General features: G+C 37.0%; 1 protein-coding gene across 2 annotated transcripts; it reads left to right on the top strand.

The window, feature by feature from the left end:
* The first annotated feature begins 1,236 nt into the window (after positions 1–1,236).
* On the top strand, positions 1,237–21,700 carry LOC112631566 (cytochrome P450 2C3-like). Of its 2 annotated transcripts, XM_025396918.1 has the most exons (9): positions 1,237–1,404; positions 5,547–5,709; positions 8,730–8,879; positions 10,627–10,787; positions 12,046–12,219; positions 13,153–13,294; positions 14,340–14,527; positions 18,832–18,973; positions 21,195–21,700. In XM_025396918.1, exons 1-9 carry the CDS (start codon positions 1,237–1,239, stop codon positions 21,374–21,376), a joined length of 1,470 nt encoding a protein of 489 aa, XP_025252703.1. In that variant the 3' UTR covers positions 21,377–21,700. The 2 variants fall into 2 exon arrangements, with proteins under 2 accessions (XP_025252703.1, XP_025252704.1); XM_025396919.1 differs by lacking the exon at positions 12,046–12,219.
* Positions 21,701–23,721: the final 2,021 nt, after the last annotated feature.

Genomic DNA, 23,721 nt, shown 5'->3' with positions numbered 1-23,721 from the left:
TCAATAAACTAGGTATTGATGGAGCATATCTCAAAATAATAAGAGCTGATTATTACAAACACACAGCCAATAGCATACTGAATGGGCAAAAACTTGTAGCATTGCCTTTGAAAACTGAGACAAGAAAAGATGCCCTCTCTCACCACTCCTATTCATCATAGTATTGGAAGTTCTGGCTAGGGCAATCTTTCTTTCTTTCTTTTAATATGTCTTTTTCTAGTTTTAATTTTAATAAGTGTTTCTTTCTTTCAATATGATGTATCATATTTTTTTACCCCTATGATAAGCCATTGTGGCATATCTGTCATGAATCCAACTTGATCATAGTGAATATTCTTTTCAGTGTGTTGTCGAATTTGCTTTGCTAGTGTCTTTTAAGGAGTTTTATATTGACATTTATTAGATATATTGGTCTGTAGTTTGTGTGTATGTGTGTGTTCTTGTTTGGTTTTGGAATCAGGTTATGCTAACCTTGCAAAATTAGTTTGGAAATATTTTTTCTTTTAATTCTAGAATAGTTTGAGAGGAATTAATATTAATTCTTCTTTAAATGTTTGGCAGAATTCTGTAGTTAAGCTATCATATTCTGGGCTTTCTTTTGATGCAATAGCTTTCTGTACTGATTTAATTTTCTCACTCTATATTTATCTGTTATATTTTCTATTTCCTCATAATTTAATATTAGAAGGTTGTATGTCTCTGGAAATTTATCCAATTATTCTTTTATTAAATTTAGTTACATATAGTTGTTAACAGCTTCTTATGATCCTTTGTATTTCTTTAATATTATATGAATGTCTCTGTTTTACCTCTGATTTTATTTGAGTCTTCTCACTTTTTACTTCAGTATTCTTGCTAAAAGTTCATCAATTCTCTTTTTTCTTTTCAAATACCAATTTTTTTATGTTTTGAAGTACTTCTCAGTCTCTATTGCATTTATTTCTGTGCTGAGGTTTATTATTTTCTTCTTTCTATTAATTTTGATTTTATTATTTCTTGCTTTTACAGAAGTGAGGGTTATCATTTAGTTACAATTTTAGGTTAAACTTAAGAACTAATCAATATTAAATTAATTTTTGTTTTTACTTCTACCAGCAGTTCAAGGTGTACTAAAGATAAAAAAAATCAATCATCCAAAGTTCAAAGTCTTAGTACATAATTGGTGAGGAGCTTGCACTTTGGTTTACAAAATCTTTAGATTCTTAGCTTTCAACTGCGTTTTCAAAGAGCCCATCAATGGATCTCTTCATCATCCTGGTGATTTGTCTTTCTTGTCTGATTCTTCTTTCTCTGTGGAACCGAAGCTATGCCAAAGGGAAGCTTCCACCTGGCCCAACTCCTCTCCCCATTTTTGGAAATATTCTACAGTTAAATACTAAGAACATCAGCAAATCCATAAGAATGGTAAGTATGACTAATTTTCCTTTAGTTTTCTGCAGTGAGTAAGTCAGATATCCCCATAACTCAGGAATATATGTCCCCAGATACCAAGTTTTAAAGAGATGCCTTTATAGAGATGTGTCCATTAGACACCCAGATATGCCTTTATAATGTAGACATATAGAACATGCAATCGGTACATCCAAAAGAAATGAAGAAATCAGCAAGTTTGAGGCAAATAAGTGTTTACTCCAGAACGGATGTTTCAACTGGAAAGCAATTATAGACTGTATCACCTAAGAGAAATGTTGGAGATAAATGCTTGGTGCCACAAAGTGAAACTAGCACTCAGGCAAAAGTTTTCTCAGCAAGGCAATTTACTTCCTCAGAAGGGTGCTGCCTGCATCAATCACGATCACAAGAGTATAGTGAACAAAGGAGAGAAGGAGGTTTTATCTCTACCATGTAGTCTCTACCTCTGTGTCACTCACCCCATGGACTACGGTCAGACCACACAATCTAAGCTGACCTGATTAGCTATTTGTGAATATTTTCTTAAATAAGGAAGGGAAGGGAGATGTGAATTACAGTGGTGGGCCATGAAGTTTCAAAGGGTGGAATGGGTGCAGAGTGGGTAACTAAGTAAAAAGAGGTGAGTTATTGATTAGAGCTGACAGGAAAGTAACTACGGGCAAGGAGGCATGGAGAACAAGAAAGTTGAGTTTGAGAACAAAGAACAAGGAAGTTAACAGGCTAAACCTTTGAAGAGAAATTCATTTTATGCAAGGAATATGGGGGCTTCCATTTATATAGGAACTCGTTTCGATTATATAAATTGTCAGATTTCTTCATTGGTAGATTAAACAAATAATGCATCATCAGTCATTAGTAAAAGAGTGAATTTGCATATATGAATCAGATATAACATATACAAAGTTTTCTTGTATTGTATATTGTTGAGAGCCCAGTTGTTTGTGAAGAAAATGTTTTTCAGAATTCCTTATTGACGTCAAAGTTTATCAGCAGTTCAACACGGCAGTAGTTGCTCAAGATGTGAGTCATTCCTGCCACCAGTGGAACATTACTAAGATCATTGATCCATGTTATGATTGTTGACATTGCCAGGAGCAGAAATTCTTTGTTGATATTGTAATCCAGGTTGCTTTAACTCTTCTTTGGTAAATGCTAGTGAAAATGGAGCAGCTTTTAGTTTTTTAAATAAGCACCGATTTACAGTGTCACAGCACCACGTTTTCATAAAGCATATATGAATTGAAATCAAGGGAATTACTAAGGGTTCAGATCTTTCATATTTCATACTGTAGTTCTCAATAAATGAGTAGCTTCTCTACTGCAAGTTGTTTACATAGCTGTTGCTCTCTAAAGCCTGAAGAATGATCTGGAATCTGTCTTTCTCTTAAGAAAGCCAGTTACTGGAATACTGCTTCTGGAAGCTCATTCTTCCTATGCCTTGGCTTTGAATTTAAAGAGATTGTGTCAGCACCCTAGCTCATCTATTGATTATTTAAATTCACAAATTTAAGCAGGATTAAAACCTCTCTTTGCTTTAATTTCCATTTCTTGAAGATGTAAATAAGAGAGATTTTGCACAGGTTACTTAAGTACACCACATTTTCTAGAAGTAATTAAATACCTCCTTACATGGCGCATGTGAGTTTCAATGGCGCAAGAAAATTTAAAGTGACCCTATCATTAAGGAACTTACAGTTTAGAGGATAGGAATATATTTATGAAACAACAATGCAAGTAAAGGTATGATTACAAACTGTGTAACAGTGACATGGTAGAAAGAGACCATGTAATTTCAAGTGACTAACCAGTTAGAGCAGCATTCAGGCATTTAACAAAGGATTCTCTGAGTAATTGAAGTTGGTGCTGATAATCGTAAGAATGATTAGGAATTAAACATATCAAATATCAACAAAACCCAGTTTCACATGTTTTCAATCTGGGGGAGAATTGCTTCTGTTGATGAAAAGAGTCAAACTGCAAAATACTTGAAGAGATTTATTCTGAGCAAATGTGAGTGACTATGACCCACGATACAGCTGTCAGGAGACCCCGAGAATATGAGCCCATGGTGGTCAGGGCATAGTTTGGTTTTATACATTTATACGTTTGAGTATGTACACGTGAGACTCGTGTCAATACATTTAAGATATACATTGGTTTGGCCCAGAAAGGTGGGACAACTCGAAGCAGTGGGAGAGGGGTTGCTTCCATGATATCCAGATTTTAAAATTTTGTGATTGATGATTGGGTGAAAGAGTTATTGTTAATAGAGAGGAATGTCTGGGTTATGATAAGAGTTGTGGGGACCAAGGTTTTGTCATGCAGATGAAGCTTCCAGGCAGCAGTCTTCAGAGAGAATAGTTTGTAATTGTTTCTTATCAGAGTTAAGGTCTGTGTTAATGTTAAATGTTGGTCAGCTTTTGCTGAATTCTAAAAGGGAAGAGGGCATAATGAGGCATGTTCAATGCCCCTTTCCCATGATGGCATGAATCAGTTTTTCAGGTTAAATTTGAAGGGTCCTGACCTAGAGGAGGAAGTCTGTTTAAATTGCTGGTGGTAAGGGAGTGGGGCCAGCTGGCGGTGAGAGGGGTGCTTTGAATTGTATTTTTTGTTTATACTTCTCTCCCTGAGACCCTGAAAAGAGGACAAAAGTGTTTGTAGTTCAGAGAGTAAGAAAGAATATGGTACAAGCTGAGAGTAGAGAGGGAAGCAGGGGACAAGATATGCAGGCCGGACACGGATGTAAAAAACACTTGTTTTTATCATAAGATCAATATGGGCCGAGCCTGGTGGCTCACACCTGTAATCCCAGCACTTTGGGAAGTGGAGGCAGGAGGATCACCTGAGGTCAGGAGTTCAAGACCAGCCTGACCAACATGGAGAAACCCCGTCTCCACTAACAGTAAAAAATTAGCAGGGCATGGTGGCACATGCCTGTAATCCCAGATACTTGGGAGACTGAGACAGGAGAATCGCTTGAACTCGGGCGGTGGAGGTTGCGGTGAGCAGAGATCCTACCATTGCAGTCTAGCCTGGGCAATAAGAGTGAAACTCCGTCTCAAAAAAAAAAGGAAGGAAAAAAAGAGCAATGTGATACTATTAACATGCTTAAAGGACAGTCAGGTTAACATCTTCCTTGTGAAAAGGTCACTATAGTTTGTAGAATGAATTTTTAGGTCGGCAAAAAAAGTTCTACAATAGAAAAGTTGAAATATTGTAAGTCCTATATCATTTAGGATACCACATAAGCTGATATTACAGAAAGATGATGCTGAAAGAAGATAGGAGATTATTTCTATCTCACACAAGAAACTCTAGGTGCTCGCTGTCAGCTTGCCTCTCCTCCATGATGCCATTAAGAGAACCAGTTTTGTTTTTTTTAAAATCTTTGTAGTTCTAGTATCTTCTGCCTCTAGACTATTTTTCTCATTTGCATAGTCATAGTAGGGGCATCTCCATGCTATTATTTCAACCCATGGGCGGGGGCAGAAATGAAGGGGAAGCAATTGTCTGTTATGCACAAATGTCGAATTTTATCACAACACTGTGCTTACATGAGTTCATGGAAACTGAGTCACATGGCTGCATCTAGCTTTGAGTGAAGCTGGGAAATATGTATGACCACACTGCTATGTTATCATGCATTATAAAAATATGGCAGTGTCTCATGCTAAAAGTAAATTTATCAAGAATGAACAATGATGGACAATTATTAGACTACACATGAGGCAAAGTAGATGGACTTCCCTTAACCCAAAGAAGAAACACAGAATTTACTGTAATTGTAAGAAGATAGGAGAAAGTTGGTACAATTATTAGTTTGGCATAAAAATTTAATATAATAATAGGAACAAAATGTATAATATAGCCCCTGTGATATAGTAGGGGCTGAACAAGAAATAAATATTGAAGCTGATACTAACAGTAATAGAATTATTACTAATAAAGTGATGATAATTACTATTCAAATACTTTTTTCTTATCAAATAATTGATTCTAAAGTATTAAATTTTATGTAATTGGTGGATAAGTATTAAAACATCTTTCTGGCAAGTTTAAAAATGTTTCCCTAAGCTATCTACATTTTATTTTTGAAATTTACACTTTATTTGCATCTGCTATTCTTTTTGCAGCTATCAAAAGATTATGGCCCTGTGCTCACTGTTTATTTTGGCATGAAGCCCACTGTGGTGTTGCATGGATACGAAGCAATTAAGGAAGCACTGATTGATCAGGGAGAAGTATTTTCTGGCCGAGGGAGTTTTCCAGTGGCAGAAAAAATTACACAAGGATTCGGTATGCTTCCCTTTGGGGTATGTGTGTGGGTCTGTAAGTTGTAAAAATTTGAAAAATTTGAAGAAATTGAGAAATCGTAAGTATTAAAAAAATTTATGAAACACACTTTTCATATTTTCTACCTGAGGCTAAGAATAATTTTTCTATAAAGGATCATTAATCTATATTTAAAATCCGTGAAAGTGACACAATGTCCCTGTTAAACATTATATTCATGATAACAAGCCATCTAGCCACTAATTTTTCATGAATTTGTTACAAAGAGAAGTTCATCATAAATTATGGTCAGTTGAAAAAATAGAAAAGCAATAGAGAGATGAGAGAGAGAAGGAATATTACTGAGTTATCTTATTCACCAAATATTTTGCTGCCAGGTCTTAGTCATGGATACCCAGAGATTATTTTAGGAAGCTTGAATAGGGTGCATGGAACCACATGAGTTTGGAATATTTCTATCCTCACCTTCAAATATGATTCTAAAAAAGCATGAGCACTATTAGAATACAACAGAAGACAAAGCATAAAGCAAACGTATGTTCTGAAAACATCATGGAGAAACATGATCAGAGTATGAGTATGTATCAGAATTGATATTAGAAAAAGTTTTTTTGTTTAAGTGCTGGAAATTTCTTTTATTTGTTTTTGGAGCTAGCCTTAAACTGTCAAGTCTTCTGGTGGATCACAGGGTTCTGGCAAACGGAGATATGACCTGAACGGGGTTCTGACTTCTTCTGCACTGTTTTCTTTTTTTCTTTTTTTTTTTATCATGTCAGCCCCTTTATTTATTTATTTATTTTTAAATTTATTTATTTATTTATTATTATTATTATTACACTTTAAGTTCTAGGGTACATGTGCATAACGTGCAGGTTTGTTACATATGTATACTTGTGCCATGTTGGTGTACTGCACCCATCAACTCGTCAGCACTCATCAACTCGTCATTTACATCAGGTATAACTCCCAATGCAATCCCTCCCCCCTCCCCCCTCCCCATGATAGGCCCCAGTGTGTGATGTTCCCCTTCCCGAGTCCAAGTGATCTCGTTGTTCAGTTCCCACCTATGAGTGAGAACATGTGGTGTTTGGTTTTCTGTTCTTGTGATAGTTTGCTAAGAATGATGATTTCCAGCTGCATCCATGTCCCTACAAAGGACACAAACTCATCCTTTTTTATGGCTGCATAGTATTCCATGGTGTATATGTGTCACATTTTCTTAATCCAGTCTGTCACTGATGGACATTTGGGTTGATTCCAAGTCTTTGCTATTGTGAATAGGGCTGCAATAAACATACGTGTGCATGTGTCTTTATAGCAGCATGATTTATAATCCTTTGGGTATATACCCAGTAATGGGATGGCTGGATCATATAGTACATCTAGTTCTAGATCCTTGAGGAATCGCCACACTGTTTTCCATAATGGTTGAACTAGTTTACAATCCCACCAACAGTGTAAAAGTGTTCCTATTTCTCCACATCCTCTCCAGCACCTGTTGTTTCCTGACTTTTGAATGATCGCCATTCTAACTGGTGTGAGATGGTATCTCATTGTGGTTTTGATTTGCATTTCTCTGATGGCCAGTGATGATGAGCATTTTTTCATGTGTCTGTTGGCTGTATGAATGCCTTCTTTTGAGAAATGTCTGTTCATATCCTTTGCCCACTTTTTGATGGGGTTGTTTGTTTTTTTCTTGTAAATTTGTTTGAGTTCTTTGTAGGTTCTGGATATTAGCCCTTCGTCAGATGAGTAGATTGCAAAAATTTTTTCCCATTCTGTAGGTTGCCTGTTCGCTCTGATGGTAGTTTCTTTTGCTGTGCAGAAGCTCTTTAGTTTAATGAGATCCCATTTGTCAATTTTGGCTTTTGCTGCCGTTGCTTTTGGTGTTTTAGACATGAAGTCTTTGCCCATGCCTGTGTCCTGAATGGTACTACCTAGGTTTTCCTCTAGGGTTTTTATGGTATTAGGTCTAACATTTAAGTCTCTAATCCATCTTGAATTAATTTTCATATAAGGAGTAAGGAAAGGATCCAGTTTCAGCTTTCTACTTATGGCTAGCCAATTTTCCCAGCACCATTTATTAAATAGGGAATCCTTTCCCCATTTCTTGTTTCTCTCAGGTTTCTCAAAGATCAGATGGCTGTAGGTGTGTGATGTTATTTCTGAGGACTCTGTTCTGTTGCATTGGTCTATATCTCTGTTTTGGTACCAGTAGCATGCTGTTTTGGTTACTGTAGCCTTGTAGTATAGTTTGAAGTCAGGTAGTGTGATGCCTCCAGCTTTCTTCTTTTGGCTTAGGATTGTCCTGGAGATGCGGGCTCTTCTGCACTGTTTTTTAAGAGGCTCCCTGGAAATGTTTCCTATGAGCTTATTTTTTCCCCTTGATCTGTTCTTGACTCTGGCAGCCTAATATTGAACTTCTTTGATGTTTCCTTCCATATTTCATGGGAGAGATTTAACAAATAGAGGGGAAATGTTGAAATGAGACTAGCTGTCTGTTTAATGAGTGTACCCCTTATCTGAGAAATGATTATCAGGAGATATCTTCCAATGAAAAAGTGCTGTCTCACATTCTCCTGATAATTCTCTCCTCTTGTTATTTCTCTTAAAATTAACTTACAATTTGAAAAGCCAGCCCTGAAAATTTAAGCTATGACCAAGACTCACCATGTTTATAGCTGCAGGATCATGAGCAAGCATTTTGCCTTCATGATTTTTAGCATCCCGTAAAATGGGACAAAGCCTTCAGTTTACAGAATTATTCTGAGGTTTAGTGCAGCTGGTGGATTAAGAATAGTTTAGCAATATGCAAAATTAAGAATCCTGACCGTTAAATAGTAGTTTGGATTCAAAGAGGAGGCAGGTGTGAAGAAGGGCTCAGTGTGAATCCCTGAAGCTGACACCATTATATTTACATCCTGCTGAGATGTCAATATCATCTCCTGAGATGAGAACTGTCAGCTCGTATTCATGACAATGAAGAATATTTTCTCTCTCTGTTTTTTCTTTTGTGTTGATAGGAGTTGTTTTTAGCAATGGAGAAAGATGGAAGCAAATCCGGCGTTTCTCTCTCATGGTTTTGAGGAATATGGGAATGGGGAAGAAAACAATTGAAGACCGAATTCAAGAGGAAGCCTTGTGTCTGGTGGAAGCATTAAAGAAAACCAATGGTGTTTATTTCTTCATATAATTAACACTAATAGTTTGGGTAGAACAAATGGTATTGTAAATAGACTACAAAATATGATGATGGCTGAAGAATCATAGTTTACTTTTTGCTCACATAACAGTAATTAGGAGGTGAAGTGTTTGGAATAACAGTCTTTTTAGGTACCAGGTTAATTGTGCTTTGATATCTTCAGCAAATGTCTTTCAATATCATCAATGATTCATATCTCTGTGTGATACAGGAAGGAGAAAAAAGCAAGTTAAAAAGCAAATACTTTAGGCCAGGCATAGAAGTGGCACACGTAACGTCTCTCATGTGTGCCACTTAGTAACAGGGCCACACTTAACTGCCAGAGAAGCTGGAAAATGTGGTTTACTCTGTGCACAGGAAGAAAAGAACACGGATTTTGGCAATCAGCTATCAGTCTTGGCCACATATGCTTAAAAAGTTAGGTAACTTTTCTAGTAAAGTGTTTAAGAACAATACAGGGGTTGCCAACTACCACCAAAGTGTGGGGCTGCCATCCACCCCTCATAATAGAGTGTGGATATGAAGAGATGGTACTGCAGCAGCACAGATCTCTGCAGTGCGTAGATGTGTGTGTGCACCTGCAGGGCTGGGAGAGGAGGTGGAAGAGAAAGGTCCAGGCAGGACAAGCAAGGGGTAAGATCATAAGATATATGTGGTTTTATAATGTCATGTATTGAATGAATATTTTTGTGTGTTTAACTTTTAAATGTTTTTCAAGAACAGTATTAGCTGGATAGTACAGTAGTCCTTTATTTTGGACACACCAGGGTTTATTTAACTAATCCTCTGTTTTGGCCAGATAGGTTGATTCTAGTTTTTCCTGCTCTTAATATACAAAAGTACAACCCATATTAATTATTGTAAATCTCTGACTACTTTCTTTGAATAAAATTTGGAAATAGAATTAGTCAAGCAATGAATATTGAATTTTGGCACATATTATCTGTGAAATTATTTGTATCCTTAATTTGTATTGAAGCAGAACTTGTTATTAACTCGTTCAACTTTTCGTGTGTTGACTATTACCTTCTCTCAACTCCCTGACCTTTAGTCATCCAAAATCTACTTGATTCCACTTTGTTGTAGGGACCTCACACTCTTGGGGAAGCCCATTTCATCACTAATAACACTAACAGTTTTAAGTTATTTCCACAGGTTGAGGAGAGATAATTTACATCATAACTTCTAATTTTTGATCTGAGCTTGCATTGTCTTTCTAGAGTTGTGGTGTTGTCACCACACAGAGGCAGGAGGGACCTACCTATCATCCAAAATCTGGTTTACATGATTACAATAGGGATGCCACACAAACACCAATAGGATATGAAAGGTTTGTTACTCACATAATGTTGCTTTCAATGAAGATCAGGCTGACACCCAACCAGGTCCAAAATGACACTGAAAGAGCAGCAGGAGGATAGTGGCATGAGGTTTTCATGGCAATTAGGGTTTAGGGCTGGGTTGAAGTTTCCTGTGTGCAAGTCAGGGCTTGGGTGGCTTAAACTGTCTGTTAGTGCTAACAGAGGGAACTGTTACGTACTTTTTTTTTTTTTTTTTTTTTTTTTTAAGGCATTTGAAGTTTATAGTAGTTGTGGCATGTCCAGGTAGTTTCTATTATGGAAACATCTTAGAAATCAATCATTTCCAATTATTTTAAGCAGTCAATTTTAGATTTATATGAAAATTGTGTATTAACTTCTGACTGGCATTGTTTGTAGCATCTCCCTGTGATCCCACTTTTCTTCTGGGTTGTGTACCCTGTAATGTCATCAGCTCCATCATTTTCCAGAATCGTTTTGATTACAGGGATCAGAAATTTCTAACCTTGATGAAGTATTTTAATGAAAACTTTGAAACTGTGAGCAGCCCCTGGATACAGGTAAGGTCAAGGTTCTTTTTAGAATGTGTAATAGTTTTCAAGCTCATCTATAGCTCATGCCTACCCCATCTCTCTGCCCTATTTAAAAATGTCCAAAGCAATGCTTATCAAACTATCATTTGCAACACATTAGTGAGTTATCAAATCAATCTAATGTGATGCAATAAAATTGAAAACATGAAGTAAGGTAGAATAGAAAAAAATACATAATCTCAGAGTGCTACATTTATAGCAAGATTTGTTTGGATGAAACTTTTTTGTTGTTTTTTTAAGATCCTCAGATATAGAGGGTAGTGATTTAAGATGTATTTCTTATTAAAGTACACGGTCAGAAAATGTCAGTAACCTATGTTTTACAATCACTAACAACTAAAATTCTATACTGATCATAAGTTCCTGATGTGACCTACCTTCAAAGGACCCTAGAGAAAAAATAATCTAATGTCTCTTATTTACTGGAATGGGAAACTGATCCAGAGCTATTAGGCATATTTTTCAAAATAGCCTAGCTAAGACAATGAACATCAAAATCTAGAATCTAGAATTCCTGATTCCTGATTCTGTATCTAGTTTGATTTAAGCTACAAGCCTGAATATATTATGTTGATGCCTTCCAAGGGTATTAGGTCATTAGGGTGTTGTCTAAATTAAAGCATGTTCTGTAAGCTCTAGGACAGCAAAAACATGAGTCAGGAAAATATGCACATTCTTTGGGGTGGAATATTTAAATTATATATATATGTGTATGTGTGTGTTTGTGTTTTTTATACATATGTATACGCTAAGTGATTTGGGCACTATCTTAATCTTTCAGATGTACTGTTTCTTCATTACCACAAATGAGTATGAGTCTTCAAAATTTTTAGAGTATCCCCTGGTAAAACATATATTGTGTATACTGGTGCAAACACAGGGTATTAGCTCCGAGATCACTAGTTTGGTGTCTTCAAATTGTTGATTAACCTTATGAACTTCAATTTCCTCATCTAAAGAGAGGTGACAACAAGGGTAATTTCCTGACTTCCTTCAGAGAGTTATGGTTAGGAAATCAACGTGATTGGCCTTGAAGTTGCTTTGTAACCTGTGCATACTGTCTCTGCCTACTTTTTCAGTGCTCTCTCCTTCAAATTCAGAATGCATTCCTGTGCAGGAAGCATGTCTATTCATCTTTATCTACTTAGCATATAACCAGTGTCTGATAAATGATAAGGACCAGTGTTTGGTGAATGAATTAATGATGGATTCTTCCTTCTTTCAGCTCTACAATGCTTTCCCCTTTTTACGAGTTCTCCCAGGAAGTCATAATGTGTTATTTAAAAATTATGCTCTCCAAAGAAGTTTTATTTTGGAGAAAGTAAAAGAACATCAGGAATCTCTGGACATCAATAACCCTCGAGACTTTATTGACTATTTTCTGATTCGAATGGAAAAGGTACAATGTAATTCTGATTTGCTACTTTATCTTTGTGGGTATTGTGACTCATTGATATCCTTTGATTTTCCCGGTGAAACTGAGATATGAAAACAAATGCTGTATCCTAAAGTGTATTAATTGTTTATGCAACATATTACCTGTGTAAGTCATATTGCATGTCTCTGGATATTTCTAAGTTCTCACCCTAAGAGACTTAGGCTTTATGTTTACCATGTTAAAGCTGGTTCTTTATGTGGGGGCAGATCAAAATATGCAAACACACACACGCACACATCCATTCAAGACTGATGATAACATATCATGGTTCTGTGAAGAGAAGATGTAACAAATGAGGGAACACAGGAATGGATAGAAACCCAGACAGGCTTACTTTTGGGAAATCTCTAAGATATATTCATTTACAGATGAGGTAGGTTTGAGGAAACTTTGACTTAAACAGGGAGGAGAAAATAGATCCAGGAGATGATGAGTATAGTAATCAAATTTGTGAAATTTTCAAAGAGGCTATAATGATTGTAATTGAAGAGCAGTCTTGGGTGTAATGACTGATGGAGTTGTAAATACTGCTGTAGTTTGGGTGTGATTAGTTCAAGAAACATGAATGAAAAATTAGACATGATGAAATAGACATTAGATGCTAGAGGTGACAGTGATTAGCAGTGATGACTTAATCAAAAGTATGTTTAAAAAATTACAAAGGAACTGACTGGCTCTAGTGGGTTAGAAATTGAAGATTCAGAAAGTACTTGAATGTTTGTGAGTCCGATGCTATTTTAAATTTGAAGCAATTCTAACAGTTCACCTAATATTATCTTCACCCATAGCACACTCTAAAGTCGGGCTTAATTAGCCAGGTACTGATGTTGTACTGAATAGTATAGTGTTACTTGAAAAGCTTTTTATTAAGTAATTTTAACATGTCATTGCTAGGAAAAACACAATAAAGAGTCTGAATTTACCATGGAAAACTTGGTTGCTACTATATGGGATATGTTTAGTGCAGGAACAGAGACAACAAGCACCACAATGAGATATGGACTGTTCCTCCTGCTGAAGCACCCTGAGATCTCAGGTATGAACAGATGATGGGCAGGATCAAATTTCAGGTAGAAGCGGACAGAAAATACTGATAACCACCCCACAATTTACCTGCCAACACAAGGTACAACAAAATTTCTCATCATTAGTACATCTACCTACCACTGGGTGGATTCAATTCAAATTAGTTCCTGGTATAAAAGGAGAATAAAATGTTTAAATAATGATAGAGATTTGAAGAGCAGAGGCCATTATTCTCCCTACGATGGTATAGGATTCTTGATTTGGTTTGGAACAGATGCAGCAGTGTGGCATTGTTATTTTGAACAATGAGCTGTAGACTTCAATAGCGGTGCCTTTGAGTTCTGATTCTACTAATAGGTGGCTTGCTTGACCTGCAGACACATGATTACTTTCCATATCTGTGGTCCCTTATCTGTTCAAGGGGATAATATGGGAAAGACCACATATTCCCTGAGCATCCTTAGGAAACTATTTACTTCTCTGGACTTGTTTCTTTGTAAAGTACATGAAATTATACCTACCACATAGAAGTTTTTTGAAGAATTATAAAGTAATATAATGAAGAGTGCAGTGTGTCTGTCCTATATTATTAATACCTTCTGAATAAATTTTAACTTCTTAAGTTTTTGTGCTGAATCAAGTTAATATCTCATTTCCTGAACTGCACTGTGTACTTCTTAGATTATTGAAACTTAAATATTTAAGATAAAATTGAAATACACAAAATGGTTAAACTGCAAGGTCTTCAGTGATTCTTCAGGATCCCAGATCTCTGAGTCTGTCAAGAAAAAGTACACAGAGTAGGGAATCAAAGTTGCAGATTGAATGTCATGGTGCAATTGTATTTCATACCTGCATACCTGTGTCTAATGATCTTTCAATTTGCCCAAGAAATGTAAACTGTGTGTCCTTTTTTTTCTCTTGTGGAGGTAGTAACACATAATTTTCCATCATTGTCCCATCTCCAACTACAATGGGACAATGATGAAGGGATCCTACAAATGGTACCTCAAGTTTTTTTCACTTCTCATAAATTCTGACTCCTGCCTTGCCAGCTAAAGTGCGGGAAGAAATTGATCATGTGGTCGGCAAAAACCGAAGTGTCTGCATGCAGGACAGAAGCCGGATGCCCTACACGGATGCCGTGGTGCATGAGATCCAGAGATATATTGACCTCGTCCCCACCAGTGTGCCCCATGCAGTGACTCAAGACATTCGGTTTAGAGAATACCTTATTCCAAAGGTGAGAGATATTATGTCTATACCCTTCCTTAGGTGTCTTAGGCAATCAAATATCATAGCAGTAGAACTGTAGATTGCCTAATCTACAGGTATGGCATAGTCATAACTCAGGCATCCTACCCTGTAACCACATACTTCTTTCCTTCTAGTTTTTGATATAAGTTTCTAAATATGAAAGTGCCTAGACTCCCACAGGATTTTCCATGCTTTGATAGCTCCACACTCTGCCTGTCCATTAGCCCAGTGTGCTATCCTGTCCCTTCCTTTCAATTTTATGTTTTATTACTCTTACCAATTAACCTGTATCCTATATCCCACCCCTTCTCTGCTGTCCCTATGACTTACTTGTGAAAAGTCCAACATAAAAGTCTCCTTCCTCCCTGCCTGATTATTGGCTACTGACCTGTGCTGGAAAAGACCATGCAGCCCAGCAGGTTGATATTGTTATCATCAATGCCAAATGTGGTGGTTTAATTTTCATCAATGCCAAAAGTATTGTCAATCTTACCCAACAATCCTGCTTTATAATCTAACTCAACTTGCTTCACCATACTCCACAATGACTTTCAACCTTGAACTCTTCTCAACCTTTCATTATCTTACTTTTAATAGGCGACCTACTCTTACATCTCACAGAAAAATTAGTCACTGGAAGTGGACTCCTCTAATGCTTTCCATTAGATTTACATACTTGGCTACATTTACAACCTTTGATTCTCTTTCATGTCAGTTACTGTGACAGATGGGCTTTCTTTTGTTCCACTATAAGCTGTTTTAACTGTGGCATGGATCCCTTCTCTCTTACTTTTTCAATTATCTTTCTTAAATAATTATTTCTTCTTCCTTCCTCATCATCTTCCTCCTTCTTCCTGGCTCCTTTTTATCAGCCTGTGAGCATGATCAATTCTCTTTTATTTATGATTGACACCTAATAATTGTTCATATTTTTGGAGAACAACATGATGTTTAGAAACATGTATGAGTTGTGTAATGATTAAATCAGGGTAATTAATATCTCGATCACCTTGAACATTTATTTATTTATTTGTGATGAGAGTGTTCAAGAACCTCTCTATTAGCATTTTGAAATCCATTTGTATTAGTCTGTTTTCATGCTGCTGATAAAGACATACCTGAGACTGGGCAATTTATAAAAGAAAGAGGTTTATTGGACTTACAATTCCACATTGCTGGAGAGGCCTCACAAACATGGTGGAAGGCAAGGAGGAGCAAGTTACATCTTACATGGATGGCAGTAGGCAAAGAGGAAGCTTGTGCAGAGAATCTCATTTTTAAAACCATGAAATATGAGACCCACTCACTATCACAAGAACAACATGGGAAAGACCTACCCGCAGGATTCAATCATCATCCACTGACTCCCTCCCATGAAATGTGGGAATTGTGGGAGCTACAAGATGAGATTTTGATGGGGATACAGAGCCAAACCATATCATTCTGCCCCTGGCCCCTCCCAAATCTCATGTCTTCACATTTCAAAAGCAATCATGCCTTCCCAACTGTGCCACAAAGTCTTAACTCATTTCAGTATTAACTCAAGAGTCCACAATCCAAAATCTCATAAGAGATAAGGCAAGTCCCTTTGCCTATGAACTTGTAAAATCAAAAGCAAGTTAGTTACTGCCTAGATACAATGGGGGTACAGGCACTGGGCAAATACAGCCATTCCAAATGGGAGAAATTGGCCAAAACAAAAGGGCTTCAGGCCTCACACTAGTCTGAAATCCAGTAGGGCAGTCAAATCTTAAGGCTCCAAAATGATCTCCTTTGACTCCATGTGTCACATCCCAGTCATGCTTATGCAAAACAGGTTCCCATAGTCTTGGGCAGCTCTGCCCCTCTAGTTTCTCAGGGTGCAGTCCCCCTCCCAGCTGCCTTCATGGGCTGGTGTTGAGTTTCTGCAGTTTTTCCAGGCACATGGTGCATGCTGTCAGTGTATCTACCATTCTGGAGTCTGAAAGATGGTGGCCCTTTTCTCACAGCTCCACTAGCTGGTGCCCCAGTAGGGGCTCTGTATAGGGACTCCCACCCCACAGCTCCCTTCTACACTGCCCTAGTAGAAGTTCTCACTAAACACCCTTTGGAAGTCTCCAAAGCTTGAGGCTTGCACCCTCTCAAGCCATAGCCAAAGTTCTATGTTGACCCCTTTCAGCCACATGTGGGATGCAGGACATCAAGACCCTAGGCTGCACATAGCATTGAGACCCTGGGCCCAGCCCATGAAATCACTTTTTCCTTCTAGCCCTTCAGGCCTGTGATGGGAGGGCTACCACAAAGGTCTCTGACATGCCCTGGAGACATTTTCCCCATTTTCTTGGTGATTAACATTCTTCTCCTTGTGACTTATGCAAATTTCTGCAGCCAGCTTGAGTTTCTCCCCAGAAATGGGATTTTCTTTTCTATTGCATTGTCAGCTGCAAATTTTTGAAACATTTTCCATTTGCATTTGAAACTGAATGCCTTTAACAGCACTTAAGTCACTTTTGTTTTTGAGATGGACTCTCGCTATATCACCTAGGCTGGAGTACAATGACATGATCTCAGCTCACTGCAACCTCTGCCTCTTGGGTTCAAGCTACTCTCCTGGCTCAGCCTCCCGAGTAGATGGGATTACAGGCATGCACCACCATGCCTGGCTAATTGTTGGTCAGGCTGATCTTGGACTTCCAACCGCAGGTGATCCACCTTGGCCTCTCAAAGTGATAGGATTATAGGCATGAGCCACCACACTGGGCCTACTTGTATTTTGTTAAGATTTTTTGCATCTATGTTCTTCAGAGACAATGGCCTCCAGTTTTCTTTTCTTGTTTTGTCTTTGATATTAGGGGAATCGTGACCTCATAAAATGAATATGGAAGGATTTCCCCCTTTACAATTTTTCAGAAGAATTTCAAAAGAATTTTTCTTGGAGTGTTTTTAAATGTTTGGTAGAATTCAGCAGTGAAGCCAAAAATAATAGTCTTTGGCTTTTCTTTGATGGGAGATTTTTATTACTGATTTAATTTGTTATTCAATTATTATCATTTTCAGATTTTTTATTTCTTCATGATTCAATCTTGGTACATTATATGAGTCCAGAAATTTATCCATTCCTTCTAGATTTTTCAATTTGTAAGCATATATTTGTTCATAATAGTCTCTAATGATCCTTTGCATTTCTGTGGTCCAGTTGTAATGGCCTCTTTTTCATCTCTTGTTTTACTTATTTTGGTCTTCTCTCTTTCTTCATAGTCTAGCTAAGGGTTTGTCAGTTTTGTATATCATTTCAAGAAAACCAAAACTTTCTTTCATTGACTTCTTTGTATTTTAGTTTCTATATCTATTTCGTATTTTATTGATTTATTCTATAATATTTACAATTTTTGTCGTTCTACTTATTTTGGATTTGGTTTGTTTTTGGTTTTTATAGTTTCTTAAGTTTCAATGTTAGATTGTTAGTTGAGATTATCCTCTTTTTTGATGTAAAGGTTAATTGTTTTAAACTCCATTGTTAGTACTGATTCTACCATATTTCATAGATTTTTGGTATGTTGTACTTCCATTATCATTAGTTGCAAGAAATTGTTAAATATTTCCTCTTAATTTTTTCATTACCTCATTGGATCTTTATAAGCATGTTAATTAATTTTTAGGTATTTGTATATTTTCTGTTCTTCTTGATTGCTAGTTTTATTGTACTATTTTCAGAAAAAAATAGTTGATTTGATTTTAAGTTTAAAACTCTGTTAAAACTTGTTTTGTGACTTACCATACGATCTATCCTGGAGAATGTTTCACATGCTGTATAGAAGAATGTGTATTCTGTAGCTGTTGGGTGGACTGTACTGCGTGTGCCTGCTAAGTCAGGTCAAAAGAACAGTTTAACACCACTGTTTGTTGTTTGAGCTGTCTATTGCTGAAAATAGGGTATTACGTTCTCTACTATTATTGTTTTGAAGTCTATTTCTTCCTTTAGGTCTATTAATATTTGCTTCATATATTTAAGTGCTTTGATGTTGAGTTCATGTACATTTATAATTTTTATACCCACTTGATGAAATTCCCCTTTATCGTTATATGATCACCTTCTTTGTCTGTTTATACAGGTTTTAATTTAAAGTCATCCCTTGGTATTCATGGGGAATTGGTTGCAGGACTCCTTGTAGATATTAAAAATGTACATATACTCAAGTCCCATAGTCAGCCCTGCAGAATTCATGCATACAAAATGTTGGCCTTTCCTATCCATGGCTTTTGCATCCCATGAACACTGTATTTTGATCTGGTTTATCTTTTTTCTTTCAGGGCACAACAATCTTAACAGATCTGACTTCTGTCCTGTACGATGACAAGGAATTTCCCAATCCAGAGAAGTTTGACCCTGGCCACTTCCTGGACGAAAGTGGCAACTTTAAAAAGAGTGATTATTTCATGGCTTTTTCAGCAGGCAAGCAAGCTTTTTATGTTCACATCAGGGGTCATGTAAGATAAGGAAGGACTCTGCATGGAGGCTGCTCTGGGCTGAACAATTTGCCATTTGCATAAGGTCAGAGGCACCACTCCCAAAGACGGTTATTTCTCATGGGACTGGTGACTGCGTTCATAGATTCTGCTTCCTGGTCCACTACGTAGGTCGTTAAAAGTTCCTCCTAGAAGTCCAGTTCTAGTAAAACTTTTCTCATTTACCCTGAGAAGCCAGTTCACTCAATAAACTTCACTGAGTACCTTATATATAGCAATGCTATGCTCAGGTGCAGGCATACAAATGTGAATAAATATTAGATCTTTTCTCTAAGAGAAGGGAAAACAAATGAACAGGTAATGAAATTCCAAGATCACAAATGCTATGCTTGAGGTTTCTTTGGGAGTCCAGAGAAAGGGAAGGAGAGAGAGAGAGTGAGAGCGAGAGCGAGAGAGAGAGCAAGTTTCAGATGATGTATTTGAGAGGGATAGGGGCAGAATAGTTGTAAAGTAAGTGAAATTGTCTTGCAATAAATCACATTTGAGTATCTTCCCTCAATTTTTGATGGTCCTGGAAAGAAACATGCAGCAATGTCAAAAAGTTTAATAAAAGAGAGTTTAATAAAGAGATGGTTTTGAGAGGTCTGGGCCAAACAAGGGGAGTAACAAAATGTGGGGAAGAACTCAGGACTAACATCAGCAAGAAGATGTTACAATCCTAGATCAAAAGATTCAAAGGAAGGAGAGTGTTGCTGGCACCTGAATAATGAGCAGATTCCTCATCAAGAGAAGCGTCTATAGGTAGAGGAATGTTGCCACTGTCAAAACTAACCTGACAGGGTAGGATGGAGGGAACAAATACTCTGAACTTTTCAACATCTGAGCCTCTGAATGTATCCAGAACCCAGAAGGGAACTACCTCCTGGGTTAATGCAGTTCTTAGAGGTCAGTTTCCTGGGAACAGAAAGGCACACGAGATAAACACAAAATGGATCTGGAAAGAGGAAGAAATGGAGAATATTCAGCACACTTCAAAGAAGTAGGAAGAGGATAGGAGGGTAGAAGACGTTTCCAACAGAAATAACTGAAACAGAGACAAAAATAAGAGATTTGTTCCTGTTTAATTATATAATAAAGTAAGTGTAGAGCAAGCCTTGATGTTGTGTTCTCAAGATTATGTGCATTGCCCAGAGATAATCTGAAAAAAAGCCATTGCTATGTGACTTCTTATCTCCTTTTGTATTTTGGAGTCCACTATTGCACCGTGAGCCTGCTCAACATTTCTATTCATTTCACATGGCTTGCAGGCCAGCTCTTGTCCTGACAGTGGGTATTACTGTGTGTATTATAAGATCTAAGGGTTTACCTTAAGAATTTATATTCCAGTTTGTAGAACAGATGAATAATTTACAGTTCATGTGAAATGTAGTGTATTAGAAGCATTAATGAATGTTGTGGAAAACAGATGAGAGTGTGAATTGTATGTCCTGATGTATCAAAGAAGATTGCATAGAATAAGTAACATCTGAGCTGAATCTGGAAGAATATGGGGACTATTGGCAGGCAGAGCAGAGTAGGAGACCATTCCAGGTAGAAGAATACCTGGAATCTGAGAGGAATCTTGAAATTGCCAATCTGTTTTGGGAGTGGTGAATCATTAGTAATGGCTGGGGTGAGGGGAACTGGGTGGAAGATGTGGAAAGAAATGATGCCCTAAGAATTGCCTGTGGCCACTTGGTGACATTTCTTTTTATACCTGGCAATAATAAGCTCTTGACTATCTTTTTAGAGCATGTATGTGGCAAGATTGATTATCCTTTAGAATCCAGATAAGGACAAATAAATCTATTTGTCAAGTCTAGGGTCAGAAGTATATGGAGAAGTAGATACAGTGTTGTGTATCATGCCAGTTGGGATAGATGTGTGTGTGTGTGTGTGTGTCTGTGTGTGTGTAAAGATGTCACTGGCAAGCTGCAACACAGCAGTTCCAATGTGCATGGACAGAAAAGATTTTTTTCATATAGTACATTCACAGAAATATGTGCTAAAGAATAGAAAAGAAACCAGGTTTGGGTGTAAATAGAAAAAGTTGTAGGTTCATTAGTCATTCATTAATATATTTCTTCATTCCACATTAATTTCAGCCTCCCTGTGTGCTAACTCAGCTAAAGAATTCAATGAGTAATGATCTTGTGTGTAATTTTTAGGAAAAAGAATTTGTGCTGGAGAAGGCCTGGCCCGCATGGAGCTGTTTTTAATCCTGACCACCATTTTGCAGAATTTTACCTTGAAACCTCTGGTTGATCCAAAGGATATTGACACCACCCCAGTTCACAAAGGCTTTGGCACTATACCACCCTTCTATGAGCTTTGTTTCATCCCAGTCTGATGAAGTGTCTGGCTGCTAGATTGCAGAGCAAGGCTGTTCAGTCTCTTGTGAAAAATGCAGATGTTTCCTTGCCTGTGTGTCAACCATTATCTCTCCTATCTTAATAGGAGGAAGGTCATCTCTGAGCCCTATCTCTTTTGATTGTATCCATCCTCCAAAATCCATTCCAATTTTCCCTGTATGAAAGAAAATTTATTGTTTCATTTCCAATAAAATTATGTTTGTACCACAATCTTAAGATCATATGCTACATTTTATCTGTAGTCATATGAAATGGATAGCACCCTATAAATGCCATATTTTGCTTTGCTACCACAAATGAGAAATCAGAAATTATTGCGTGAGATTTTAAAAAAATGTTAAAAGTATTAAAACATGAGCTTTATCAATCTCTCACTCCTATCTAACTGTCTAGGCAAATGATCTCTTGACAGATTAGCTTGTATACTTTCTTTATCCCCCCCGTGGCTATTAAAATATAATTACATGTACATACATGCATGTGTTGGATATATATGTTGTGTATGTGTTTATTTTAGCATGTATGTGCATGTGTATAAATGCAGGGAGAAAAGAAAAGAAGGTCACTTTAGCCAAAGGGAATGACATGATATAAAGTTGAATTAGCCAGTCTGTCCAAGGTTATCCATTCTTTTCTCCCCCAGTGGTTAAATACACACACACAGGGACACACACAGATGTACGGACATATTAAGGCAAAGAAAAGGGGAACATGTATTTGAATATACACAAACAGAAATATGTGTATATGTGTGTTTATGTGTATATGTAGAATATAGCTGTAATTTGGAGGCGACAGTTGTATAATAACATATAGATATTTTAAAAAGCAACATAAAGAAATGTAGCTCATAATGTCCTATTTAATGGCTATTCCATATTTTCAGAATTATTTCCAGCTTCAATGATGTTTAGATTATTTTTGAACTGTTGTTTACTACAAGTGCTGCTATCTGCATACATCTTATATTCTTATTTCTTTAAGGTGGTTTTATAGATAAAAATGGCTGCACCATAGTGTACATAATCTTTTACTTTTCATAAATACTGGACTATAGTTCACTAAAACTTATATATGTGTTTACTCTTCTAACATGAGTATAATAGAAAGACTATTTCCCAAATCCGTGTAAATACTGAAGATTGAATTCTTTGATAATTTTAGCAATTTTGGGTTACCTTTCATGGAGTTTTCAAATAGTAAATCCTTTCATCTGCAAATAATGTTTCACTGTAACAACGAGAAGTTTTAAGAAATAGCATCTACTGAAAATCTTTGTCAATATCTGTTTCTGTCTCTGCTCTTTCCTCTCAGTTACCCATTTCTCTCTCACATAGACACGCAAATATGTATTTTTATGGAAACTGATAAAAGTTGTAAAGATTTGTGGAGACAGAATAACAGACAGTTTAGGAAATTCATTTGGCAAGCCCGATATTTTATGCAATTTATCTGTTGAAATGATTGCTGATTTGAAATCAGTAGCTGAAAGGCTGAAATTCTGGCTATAAAATTTCATTTAGAAACTTTAGAATTGGGAAATAATTTCTGGCAAATTCCCAGAGTTAGAGGAAATTAAATGGAGTACAGAACTTTTCAAGTGAGAAAGACCAAGTAAGCACTTTTATTTCAGTTGAAGCCTAAAGGCCATATGAAGGTTTGCAACCAAGGATTAGAATAAACCTGCAGTTGAAAAGGCCTCATTATAAGGCCATAGTCTTGCTTTAAAAGTATTGTCATAACTTTATGACATAAAAGAGAAATTGTTTTCTTCTTTTTAGCATGGAAATACTTTACAAAGCCATTTGCTGGGTGACTGTGTGATGGCCTTGTGGTTTGGATTTCATGATTTTTGGTGTTCCCTTGAAGGGTTCCAGATATAACCTATACTAAAGAAGAGGAAAACTTCTCCAGTACATTCCATGATCTGACCTTGATTTGAAAATAGTTCTAAGTGTAATAGAAAAAAGATTTATCAAAATAGTGCACTACACTTCCTATAAAGCAAGTCCTAAACACAAGACTCAAAGAAAGAGTCACGCATATAACTCAAAGAAAGGCTGGAGGCCAGTCATGGTGGCTCATTCCTTTAATCCCCACACTTTTGGAGGCTGAGGTGGGAGGATATCTTGAGTCCAAGAGTTCAATACCAGCCTGTGAAACATAGTGAGATTCCATCTCTACAAAAAAGACAAAATTAGCCAAGTATGGTGGTTTGGTCCTGTAGTCCAAGCTACTCAAGAGGCTAATGGAGAGGAACCGTTGAGGCTGCAGTAAGCCCTGATTGAAGTGTGAGCTTTCTCACACTTTCTCGAGGGGGTAA

This window comes from Theropithecus gelada, chromosome 9, assembly GCF_003255815.1.
Source record: "Theropithecus gelada isolate Dixy chromosome 9, Tgel_1.0, whole genome shotgun sequence".
In the NCBI taxonomy this organism is placed as follows: Eukaryota; Metazoa; Chordata; class Mammalia; order Primates; family Cercopithecidae; genus Theropithecus; species Theropithecus gelada.
Note: the sequence above shows the minus strand (reverse complement) of the source record. Positions and strands in the feature narration are given on the sequence as shown.